General features: G+C 37.1%; 1 protein-coding gene across 6 annotated transcripts in view; it reads left to right on the plus strand.

Annotated features, from left to right (window-relative positions):
- LOC128857809 (riboflavin transporter RibJ) overlaps positions 1-12488 on the plus strand; it is an 83163-nt gene that overhangs the window by 54435 nt on the left and 16240 nt on the right. For 4 of the 6 annotated variants that reach the window (XM_054093581.1, XM_054093583.1, XM_054093580.1 and 1 more), the window contains 5 exons: positions 7037-7156; positions 9006-9565; positions 9754-9909; positions 10195-10371; positions 10440-10553. In XM_054093581.1, the coding sequence (XP_053949556.1) occupies positions 7037-7156; positions 9006-9565; positions 9754-9909; positions 10195-10371; positions 10440-10553 (1127 nt within the window). The remainder of the gene's footprint in view (positions 1-7036; positions 7157-9005; positions 9566-9753; positions 9910-10194; positions 10372-10439; positions 10554-12488) is intronic. The other 2 variants (XM_054093584.1, XM_054093585.1) reach the window with 2 other exon arrangements.

Consider the following 12488-nt stretch of genomic DNA (forward strand, 5'->3'; position numbering starts at 1 on the left):
TCTGTATACGAACTATTTTCAGAGCGGAAGAGCCAGGTTCGCACTACTCTTTAGCCTCCTGTTTTGATTTAGAATCATGGTGATAGACCCAAATCTCATCCATAGTGATGAGTTTATGCACAAAATCCACTCTATCCTTTCGAAAACGCTGAAAGTGTCGGTGGGAAAGTCGCATTCAAATGTGATTTTGTTCGATTGTTAGCGAATGCGGCAACCATTACGCACACAGCTTTCTGAAACTCAATACTTCGATCAAAATATTATTTACACTGCCTAGTGAGATACCTAAGTCTTCTACTAAACATCTTTCAGTCACCAAATGATTTTCCAATACCATATCCTGTATTTTTTCTACGTATTCTGGTGTTGCTTCTGTTGTTGTTGTTGTAGCAGTAACTTTGTCTTGCCAGTGTAGTGTAAATCACCTGTCGTCTTCATCTAGCTCATCTAACGGTAGGCCCAGGAAACTTGCAGTTTCAACTGGTTGGGTCCAGAGGGAGAGGGGTGTTAGGATGAATGGGTTTGATGGCGCATGTGAAAAGGTGGTTAGTGTCCTGTGGGGTGCCTTCACATGCCGGACATATGTTTAATATATCGGGGACAATTCTGGATAGGTTAAACTTTAACCTGCTACAGTATCCAGAAAGTAGTTGTGCCAAAGTTATGCGGGACTTGAGGGGAAGTTGGAGCTCTTCGTCTGCAAAGGGTGGTAGTTCGACTCCGATGACGGCATTCGGGTGTCGGGAGCCTAAGAACGTGGTAAGTGTCTCCCGATGAATGTCGTTAATTGTCCAGTAATTGCCAATCTGTTTTGTCCTGGATCTCGTCCATATAATTGAGGAGGTGCCTCCTAACGTGCCTGGGAGACTTCTCAGGCTCAAGCAGGTGTCTGCCTGGGTGGAACCTGCGGTATCACCCTAACACGAACTGCTTGCTGAGCAGTTTATTATGATCCTTGACAGACAGTATATAGGCCTCGTCATGTACATGTTGTTGAGGGGACATCAGAAGACATCCTGTCGCAGTCCTAATAGCAGTGTTTTGACAAGTCTGTAGCTTTGTCCACTGCGATCACTGGTTCCAGGCGACCAGACAGGCGTAGCATAGTTTAAAACCGGCCGGCTTGTTGCCTTAAATCTCGATAGCACATTTCTTTGCCTTTGCTCCACGTGCTGCCGGCAAGCGATTTGATGAGGACCTTGTTGCAATTTTGGACTTCAGTGGCAATTGTTGTATGCGTTGAGAAGGAGAGCAAACTATCCCTCCGATATGTGTATTGTTTCTGTTTTTGGACGTTCTTGACGTGAATCGTGTTTAAGGCTTGAACGACCACGTTTATATAAGTATTCAGCATCTCATCTTTCTACTTCACTAATCGATGGCGAAGAGTCCTTATTCCCTTTCAATACTCATAAATTTCCTTTGCTTTTACACCTTCCAAATACAAAAATTCTATCACTGCACGATAGTTGATTTTTTTCATTGTAAAAAATACTGTGGCACGTCGAAATTTAATGGCTTGTAATGAAAGAATGAATTAACAAATTGAAATAAAGCTCCACATACGTTCTTATGAAGAGTGTACCTACGATATAGGAAGCGAAGGGATCTGCTTTGAAGGCCAAAAAATAAATTTTAATCGATAATAAATATTTTTTTTTTACCACAACTCTCGATACTTCTTAATAAAATGTAATGCAGAGACACATTTTTCTTCCAGTACAGTTTGTGCTAACACATCTATTACCAGTAGACTTATTTATAAAAACAATCGCTAATTGTAGCGTGGTGAGACTCAGAGATATAGGAAGACGGTCATACGGTCACTGCAAGATCCTCCTACAGGGACCCTCACTGCTCAAAAACAAATCAGATTACACAGTCCCCGACCTCAACTTCAAGAAAGACTTTATGGTACGTTTTCCACCGAGAGCCGAATGGGGCAAAGGGAAGTTTATTGGAAGATACGATATCGAAATCTATACCGATGGTTCTAAGACGGTTCTATCTCAGTCTTTTCGACTTCCTGACTATTAACGATCAGAGAAGCATGCAAATCACTAAAACACTACAAAGAAATTAGTGCAAGAGTAGCTCTCTTTTCAGACAGTCAAACAGCTATAAAGGCCTTAGATTCCAATTCCATTCCATCCAAACTAGTTTAACAGTGTAGAAAGAAACCAGAATTGCTTAGTCATTGGTTTGACATTACTCTGATATGGGTTCCCGGTCATAGGGACACACAGGGTTAAGAGATAGCGGATGCGCTAGCAAGAAAAGATTCGGTACTAGACATAGCAGAGGCGGTGACAGTCGCTACCTCACTCAACACAATAAAAGCATCCATAGCTTCACACTATCATGCTTTAGCCGAAAGAAGGTGGAAGCAATTAACTACATGAATTACAACAAAAAACACATGGCCGTCGTACAAAATTCAAAGGACGAATGATGTATTAGGATGCTCTCGGCCAAACATCTCACGCATCACTGCAACCCTTACAGGTCATTGGAAAGTAGGGGAGCATGCAGCCAAACTCAACCAATTCCATCCAAACTCAATTCCATCTGCAGAAGCTGTCAAGCGGAAGGGGCGAAGGAAAGTCTTTTCCACTATTTATGTGAATGTCCGGGGCTAGCTAGGGCAACACTTCGCTCTTTCGGAAAGCCTTTCTTACAGCAAATTAATGAGATCTCAGACATCGAGATAAAGAAATTGCTGCTATACTCGAATCTCACAAAATGGATCTGACTTAAAAAAAACAGAAAACACAAGACATCATCACAATAGTGGTAGTAAAACGGTGCTTGTTGCTAATTAGGATTATTTCAGTGGAAACATCAACAGTTTCTCACGGTCAATAATGCGTCCTTGCCATGAAAAAGCATGAAGACGCATACCACAAATTGGAGGAGTAGCTCAGCCAAGCATCGAATTACATATACACACTTGCACTCACATAATTAAATCACTTCATCCTTTTTACAATATTCGCAACATTTTTCATCCAAAATTTTTTTCGTAAAATTTTTATATATAAAAATATAATTTACTCTATAATAAAAACCTTATAAATCAAAGTTCTAAACTTTGTACGAAATTAACAAAAAATTTTACAAATTTCCAAATACTAATAACAAAATCTTGAACTTTTTAATTAGAATTAAAAAAAAGCATGAGTATGCAGTTTTAAAGCAAATTAAATTCTATTACAATGAAGTAAAAATTTGGAGTCGATAAAAATTCCGTTGATTTTTCACATTTTTTTTTTGTTTCTTTCTTTTCTTCCTTATAAAGCATGGAAATACCGCGCATATTGTAGAAAAAATGGAATGACTGAATTATGTGCGCGCAAGTGGATAAGTTTAATAAAAATTTCCATTTATTAGCATTTCCTACACAATGATATTTATTCATAGACTGGCCACTTATTTTGGAGAGCACTTTTATTTATTCTTTTTTATTTTTTTATAAATTGATTTTTTTCTTTTTTGTTTGGTTGCGCGGTTCGTTTGTTATATATTCACTTATACGAAATAAAGGAGTGACATTATCTTTCTAATAGTCGATATTTTAATTGATTTTGTTGTTATTAGTTCAAAAAGTGAAATCGGTTTCCGAGAGCAAAGTAAAATCTATTAAACTGCCAAGAACTGGTTGGGGTGCTTCAAAACTTTTTCAATTGTTTTCACTTTTGCTACAAAGTGCTGAGTAAAGAATAAAAAATATAAATATAGTTTAAAAACACGCTATCAGAATTGTTGATATTTTTTACATAGATTAAAGGTGACTGATTAACATAAATAACTTGTTGTTCGCAGTTTTTAATTTTGTTTGTGTTTCAAATATAATGGACTTTAAAAATATAATAGGTTTGGAGGCCTTACATAATATAATATAATAATAGTAACCACACGCAAATGAAGGGGGTAGAAGGTACTCATCTACTTTGTCTGAAGTAACTGTAATTATTTGGGTCGTGCGATTATCGATTGAAAAGTGAATAGCTGAGTTAAGTTTTATAAAAAGCAAAACATAACAGCATAATGCGATAAAACATTTATGACCCTGCTTGAGTTAATGGCTCCCATAGATTAAATTCGAATCAGTATAATATCAAGTTTTATCGAATCTTGGTTGGTTGGTTGGTTTAAGTGGTGATTCTTTCAGAATCCAACTAGCGCTTCCCGAATCTTACTCACCAAGCATTTTTTTGGAGGCTGAGCAACTGCTTCAAACAATTCAAAAAATTTCGACATTTTGAACTTCGAAGCCGATTTGTAGATAATTTTTATATACTTACAAGGTGAAGTCAAAAATAAACAAGACTGAGCTAAAATACAAACGACAGGAGCTTTGTTCTGATAATTTCAGGTTTATTTATTCAAAATATATAGTCCCCTTTGGCCTCGACACACCGTTTTGTGCGATCTAAAGGATAATTTTAGGTCTTTGACCGGAATCCGGAATATTCATTCAGGATGACTTCTACGGACGCAAAACGTTTTCCTTTCATGTCCAAATGCAATTTTTCAAATAGGTGGAAGTCACAGGCAGCCATAGCAGGCGAATACGTTGAGTAATTGTTGGTCAAAAAGCGATTTCTAGTCAAAAAATCAGTCACAAGAGTGGATCAATGGGATGATGCATTATCATGTAATAAGCGCCAGCTTCCGAATTCAACGAATGCGATGCAATAAACGATTCAAAACGCCAAGATAGAAAATTACATTGACGGTTTGGCCCATTGGCACGAACTCCTTGTGGGCAATTCCCTTGGAGTCGTAAAAACAAATGAGCATCGACCTGATTTTTGATTTCTCCAAACGTGATTTTTTGGGTGGTGGCTCGTCTGGGGCCTTCCTTTCGGCACTTTAACGCTTGGTTTCAGGTTGATGTTGGAAACACCACGTTTCAACACCAGTTACAATTTAACAGTTATAAAGGAAGTTCTCGTCTTTTCTCACCTCTTTAATGAGGTCTTTCGAATGTTTATTTATACGGAATGAAACGTGCACAGACCTTTCGTAAGCCCAAGTGATCAGTTAAAATGCAATAAATCTATGTTTGGAGATATTTAACTCCGAGTCCATGAACTTCAACGATGATTTCGGTTCATTTTTATAAATTTACAACAATTTCGTTGGAGTTTTCGATGATTACTGATTTTGGGCGGTCCGTATATTCATTGCCATTTATGTCCTCACAACCATCTCTGAAACGTGTAAACCACTCATGAACTCTGGCCCGAGATAGATAATCATCGCTATAAACTTTTTTCATCAATTCAAATGTTTCGGTAAAATTTACCGATTTTAAAACAAAATTTGACATTAGCTCTTTGTTCGAAACTCATTTTTGTACCGATGACACAAACATACTGACACTTTAGACACAATAACTTCGCTTCCACTGAACCGCATGTCACCAAGCTTTCACTGGAAGTCAACTAGGGGTGTATCTTCGAACACACTAACTCATTAAAAAGATGGCGCCATGAAAAACATTTTTATGACGTCAGACTTCTTTATTTTTGACTTCAATATAAATATCTTAAAATCACTAAAAAAATAGGTTATTTTTGGACATAAAAATAAAAATAATCTATAGGGGCCATAACCTCTTCCTCTGAAGATTGTAGTATTTCTTTTGTGGGTTTGAAATTATTTGGCTTTACAATTCTTCATTAAACTTAGAAATTTGCTTGAGCACACGACGTTTATTTACTTCCGTGGAGAAAATATTTTCTTTCGTCCCAAAAAAAATGTACTTATATTAGGGTCTAGTATGATGATCACTTCACAACATGAAGTGATATGAAACGTTATTAGTTTCTGACATACACATTGAAACTTAACAGAACCGCATATAATACATAACACATAAGCGGAAAGTCCCACGCCTAACACACTTTTTTGTGGTCAAAATTTACTTAATTCATTAACGTAATATAGTTTCCATCAAGAATAACGCAAGAGCCGCTCTAGCATTTCAATACCACTCAAAATAGGCCGCAATTTCAGCGATAACCTTTTCATTCGAGCGAAATTTCTTACCGGCGAGCATTTTTTTAGGTCTACGAACAGCCATTAGTCGCTATGAGCCAAATCTAGCGATTTCGATGGATGTGGGAGCAATTCAAAGTTCAATTTATGTAGTTTTGCCCTCATCAAGACGTGCTTGTTTTTGGTCAACAGTGAGCAAACGCGACACCCACTTTAAACAAAGCTTTCTCATAGTCAAATTCTCATGGAATATAAAACCTAGACGATCTTTTGATATCTTTACATTGTCAGCTAACTCACGCAACTTCACTTTTCGATCATTCAAAGTCAATTTTGTGGATTTTTTTTATGTTCTCTGGTGTCACCACCTCATTTGGACGTCCACTGCGTTCGGCATCATCTTTGTCTCTACGGCCACGTTTGAAATCAGGCAACCATCGTTTTATTGTTGTCTTTAATGGAGCAGAGTCCCCATAACACTCCTCTTCGGGTTTTATCTATTCTAAAAAGTGGATCAAAGATCCTGTAACAAATTTTGTGTGAAAAACGAAATTAAGTGCGCGGATGCATTCCGGATGTTGACTGTGTCATACGGAGAAGCTACTTTGGACCAAATTACCGTACGTAAAAAACAAACTGAGAGGTCAACGTTTTTCGACACCTGAAGAAGCGGTTGCGGCATTCAGAATGCATGTTTTGGAGGTACCTCATTCAGAGTGGCAAAAGTGCTTCGACAATTGGTTCAAACGCATGCAAAAGTGTATAGATCTTCATGGAGAATATTTTGAAAAACAATAAAGTGATTTTCGATGATTAAAATTTGTTTTTGTTCTCTAATCCCGACATATATAAGGCACCCCTCGTATAGGTGAAGCACCCTGTACTTATATATATGTATTTATTCATTTTTATAAATTCATTTACTTAAAATAAGCGGAAGAAGTCTTTTGTTTACTTTCTACCCAAAACAAAAAAAAATACAAAGAATTTAATCAAATTATTTTTTCCTTCTCATTTTTCTCACCTACAGCCGATGGCATGACATACTCGTTTGGCCTCTTCTACAATGAGTTTCTCGACTACTTTAACGAGGGCAAAGGTTACACGGCCTGGATAGTGTCCATTATGGTAGGCGTTACTTATGCTTCAGGTGAGTATTAGTGAGCATACATATACAGTAAGACCGGACATTCACCGTCAGTAGCTTTTGTCCCTCCAAGAGAGGTGCCCACTCAAAAGAGGGTAACATTTTCCAATACATAAGATGTGGTACGCTCAAGGGCGGTATCCGGTTAAAAGAGGTGTCCGCTAGAAGAGGTTGCACTGTTAATATTCTATAAGCGTCAAAAAGAAGTGTAAGCCATTATAAAAAAAAAATTTTGTTGAAGACGACTCTATTAAAGGTGAAAGCAGTAAACAAGTCAATTCGTTTCTTGTTTTTCTTTCACCTGGTCTCGTACAAAATTTTGTCGTGACATTCTAATGAACAACGCAATATTGTTGATCTTGTGCCACCACCTTTAATAGATTCGCCTCGGTTTCAGTGATTTTGAAATTTCATATTTTCCTCAAATTGGTGGCAGCGTTGCCACATTGTTAAAAGTTAAAATTAAATTATGATTTTTCGAAATTTAAAAAGCTAAAGGTTGATAAATTTAGAATTATCGGGTTTTAAATAGCAATAAAACAACGGCAATTCAATTTGATAGAGTAATATTTATTATTTTTGTGTGGAACCAGTTTTTAAAGATAATCGCTTTGAAATGCTAGCCGCAACTGTGCCGTAATTCGGTCATCCGTTAACACCAATTTTGAATGACTCGCTGGATCGCTTCGGTCGGTATCTCGTTAATAACTTTACTAATGTTGGCTTCCAATGCCTCAGTCAATGCTGGTTTATCCACAAAGCATTTAGACTTTATCAACATATACGGAGATCACGGGCTTCAATTTCCGGCGTCAAAATTACATTTATCATGGCGCGATGGCATTCGCAGTTCACTGTTACATCGGCGCCAGCCTCGTCTTTGAAGAAATATGGCCGATGATTCCTTCGGCCCATAGGCCGCACCAAACGGTTATTTTCGAAGGATGTAATGCCTGTTCTTGATAAGCTTCGAGTATGGCAATATTGCTTATCGACGTTGCCATTAAGCCAAAAATTGACGTTTTCGCTGGACAGTATAAGTTGGCCTGAGCGCGCGATGCACACTTTTCACAGATCGTCGATGTTCGTGACACAGTTGTACGATTTGTAAACTTTTCTGAGGCGTAAGTCTTTCCATCATGAAATGTCAATGAATACCGAAAACAATTGCATATTTAGTTTGACAGTATTCACGCGTGATTTGTCCCTATTGGAAAAAGTACCTCCATTCTGATCTCCCTTTATATACCGGTTACTTTGCATTGATATCTTTTGAATTTTGCGCAAACAAAATTTCCTTTTTAGTATTTAATTAAATTGTGTTTAAGTTGAGTTGAAGGCAGTTGAAAAAACAATACATTACAATTTTCAATCTGGTAGCTATATTTCGATAACGAAAACGTCATAGTACAGGCAAAGATCAAATGGCTAACATAGCTGTTCGTGCCTTTAAGAGGAATTATCTTCTTTTGGGTGTTATTGTGTACCCTAAAAACAAGTTTTAAGTGGCTCAAAGTTTCACTGATGTGTTGTGCATTTTCTCGCAATTTTTTTTTTTGTTTTTTGTATATGGAAGAAAATGGGCAACACAGCAAATAAAAACATTGACAAAAATCAATGCAAATTTCGATTTACTTGAAACTTGAACTTTGTTGGACTAAAAATTAATGGACCCTAAAACTGTATACCCAACATTCTTTAAATTCTGATTAAGAAGATTAAAATGTTGATCAGCAGTTGCCGAATTTTTAACCTGCTACTGATGCAGTGAAACATTTTTCCTTTCCATCGCACATATTTATGATACTTATTTATTTTCAACTTTAATAGTCAACTTTCCCTTCCATTGCAGGTCCCATCTCCTCATCCTTTGTCAATCGCTATGGCTGTCGCGCAGTTACCATAGCGGGTGCCATTATTTCCGCAATCTGCATCGTTGCCAGCATATTCGCCCAGAATGTACTAACACTTATATTCACCATTGGCATCGGCACCGGCTTCGGTCTGGGCCTCATCTATCTACCAGCTATTGTGAGTGTGACGACATGGTTCGAGGCGAAACGTTCGCTTGCCACCGGCATTGCAGTGTGTGGTTCCGGTTTCGGTACATTCGTATTTGCACCACTCACCGAACATCTGATCGGCTCGTTTGGTTGGCGTGGCGCGATGCTCATCATTGGCGGCATTGTATTGAATTGCATCATTTTCGGCGCACTTTTCCGCCCATTGGAACCGCCAAAGCCGCCTAAGGGGAAGAAAGCCGATATTATTGATAATAATACAACGATTGGGGAGTTGAAGCCACTCAAATCGAATGCAGATGGTGGAGATCAATACTTGCAGTTACCAGAACGCGCAGATGGGCCACTATGTCGGTCGAACAGCGTGGGACATGGCTTCAATAGTAACAATGTAAGTGGGTCAAGAGATTCTCGAGCAGTGGGTAGTATTTAAATGAATATAATGAATATTTCAACTGTTTAGTATTGGGGTGTTAAATTTGTGTGTTTTTTTTATTAGAATTTTTAACATTCATGCATTCTAATTGGATCTTATTCTATTTCCGTTATTTTTGCCGCTGCGGTCCTATCAAAATGCAGTTGCGACAACAGCTGCGTCCCTCATTGGCGCATTGCCGGATGCTCTCACTCGACTTGACAATGCTGTTAGCGCAAGTAAAATGTAGTTCGTTCCCAACACCGTCAGATGATTCCCATATAAATCAAACCGATCTTACAATCCTGTTATATGCAAATGTATGTGTCCAAGCACGCTAGCATTTTACAAACATACATACATACATACACTTTTCTCAATGCACGTTATCCAAGCACGCTGTGACATACAAACCTCCCCCACAAGCCAAGCTTGCACCCTTCGCAGGGTCTGGTATGCAAATGTTGTTTTAACCAAATGCTAACACCTACTCCTTTTACCCAAGTGATTGTTGTTCTCTTTCTTTCCTTTTTGACGTTGTGATCCCTCAACATAAAATTGTGTTTGTTATTGTAACTTAAACGTACATCTTTCTTTTTGTATAGAATAATCAGGCTGTGAACAATAGCGCTAATGGTAAACCCCCAGTGCCACCCATCGGGCAGAGCACCAGCAGCACGGATATGGTGCGTCACCGTAGTCAGCCGCATTTGGAGCAATTGACGCCGCCACATGAGAACTGGGGTAGTGGCACTATGTATCGGCCGGACATTCTGTACCAGGTAAGTGCAGCAAAGCATCGAGTAGCAAAAGTTTTTCACCAACTTAACTTTTTCACTAACTGTTTTAGGGTTCTCTGCTCAACATACCAGAGTACACGGCATCACGCAATGATCTCTCCGGCAGTGGTATGATTAAGCGTTACGGCTCGGTGCGACCCAGTGCACGTGCCAGTCAAAGTCAGGTAAATAGAAGCAACTTTTTACATATTTTTCACTTCATATTAGGGTATATTCAGTTTAATATTTTATTTTGGACCTTACATAGAGCTCGTCATCAACATTTATGTTAAGCCACAGTAGCACCTACAATTGTTCGCACAATTTACGGTTTTTTTTTTTTGTCATTTATCTGCAATATTTATAATGAATACTCAAATGACGTACATACTCAGACGCAGCTCATGAAAAAGCGAAGAGACTTAGGGCTTTCAAATTTTAGTAGTGCAATTATGATTTATAAAAAGTCTAATGAGTCGTTAAAAATGTTAATTTTTAGAGGAATAATTTCAAGTGGATATATAAATATTTTATTATTTATTTAATTATGTACTGAATTGTAAATTCTGAATTTTTACAGCCTTCAACTTTGATTGTTCCTCACGGAATATAAAGTCTACCAGTACAATTTCTTTCACTTAGCTTAAGACAAAATTTGGGAGCGAGTTCCTGATTATTCCTATTAATTCTGAAATGTTTCATACTATTTTTGCAAGCAAATATGCAGTACTCTGAGCAAAGACAAAGCTGACTTTTTTCATATATTTCACATTCGTTATTTATTCTTCAATATTTAGTGATTCCACTTTGGCAAAGTGCACTTTAGGTCAACGTTTTTCCCATTTCTCAGAACAGTTGGTAAACCCCATGTTGCTGTTGTCGTTGTAGCAGTTTACTAAACTCTGTCAGTGCGATGTAGTTACCAGTCATCTTCGGTTAACTCATATAACGGTAGACCCATATTTTTCATATTCAATTTCTTCAGTAGAGTTTTAATTTTTCGTGATATTTTCGCATATTTTGTTTTTTTTCCTTTTTTATGGCTAAAATAATATTTCTTATTGATATTCTCAATGCGGAGACTTTTTCGCAAACTTATAAATTTTATAGACTTATCTTTTTTATCTAGTATAATATTTTTTATTAATATTTTCAATGCGGAGACTTTTTCTTAAACTCTCCACTTTTGGAGACTTTTTATTTTTATGTATGCATAAGTCATAGATATTTTATTTAGTCTCACATACATCTCAGATACGAAGTTCACATCGTTTTTGGTTCTTCCATTGAAAACTTTTAAACTAAACGACTAAACTTTTAGACTAATAACTTGAAAGAAATATAAAAATTTTAATGTAGAAGCATTGCCATGTGTACATTGTGTAAATGTTCATATATCACTTCCCTGATAGTCTTCGTTAAATATTATATGGTAATATCGCACATTTCTACTTTTACACTTCTAGAATATTTGGAGACTTCACCTTTTAGAAAATTACTTTTAGATGATCTCTCGAATAATAATATTGAGCATCGTCTCTTTTTTAAATTAAAATATCGCTTTTGGAGACTTTCTCGGTGACTTGGCACAAGTTTCACAAATTTAAATTTAAATTTTATTGGAGAATACCATTCTTTTAATTAAATTCTTTTTTATCTTATAGTTTGTCTTTAGATTGAAGTAATAGTTTATCTTTGTAGTAATAATAGGTCTGATAAGTCATTTAGTAACTAGTACAGTTCTAGTCACTAGCGAACTAGTACGGCTTCTTGCACTAAATCCCAATTCATATACCAGAATGTACTGAGCAAGTTTGGCTTTATGCTGCAAAAAAAAAATGATTTCTTAAATGTGTACTAAACTATACCGAGAACAAAGAGTCGGAACTACTTTTGTGAGGTAATTTCGAAAAATGATTTTAGCTTCGGCCTTGGCTTCGTAGGTGACCCCTTTTTCCTTATATCTTCAACATTTACAGCCGGATCTAAAAGCGTAATATGTCGAGGTTTGTGCCTCGTGAACAAATTTTGTTTGTTCTAAAGTTCATTCGCCTCAGACACCTTATTTTAGTGCTTACCCACCAGATCTCAGTTCCTACCACTCTTACGTGCCACTATAG

This window comes from Anastrepha ludens, chromosome 3, assembly GCF_028408465.1.
Source record: "Anastrepha ludens isolate Willacy chromosome 3, idAnaLude1.1, whole genome shotgun sequence".
Classification (NCBI taxonomy): Eukaryota; Metazoa; Arthropoda; class Insecta; order Diptera; family Tephritidae; genus Anastrepha; species Anastrepha ludens.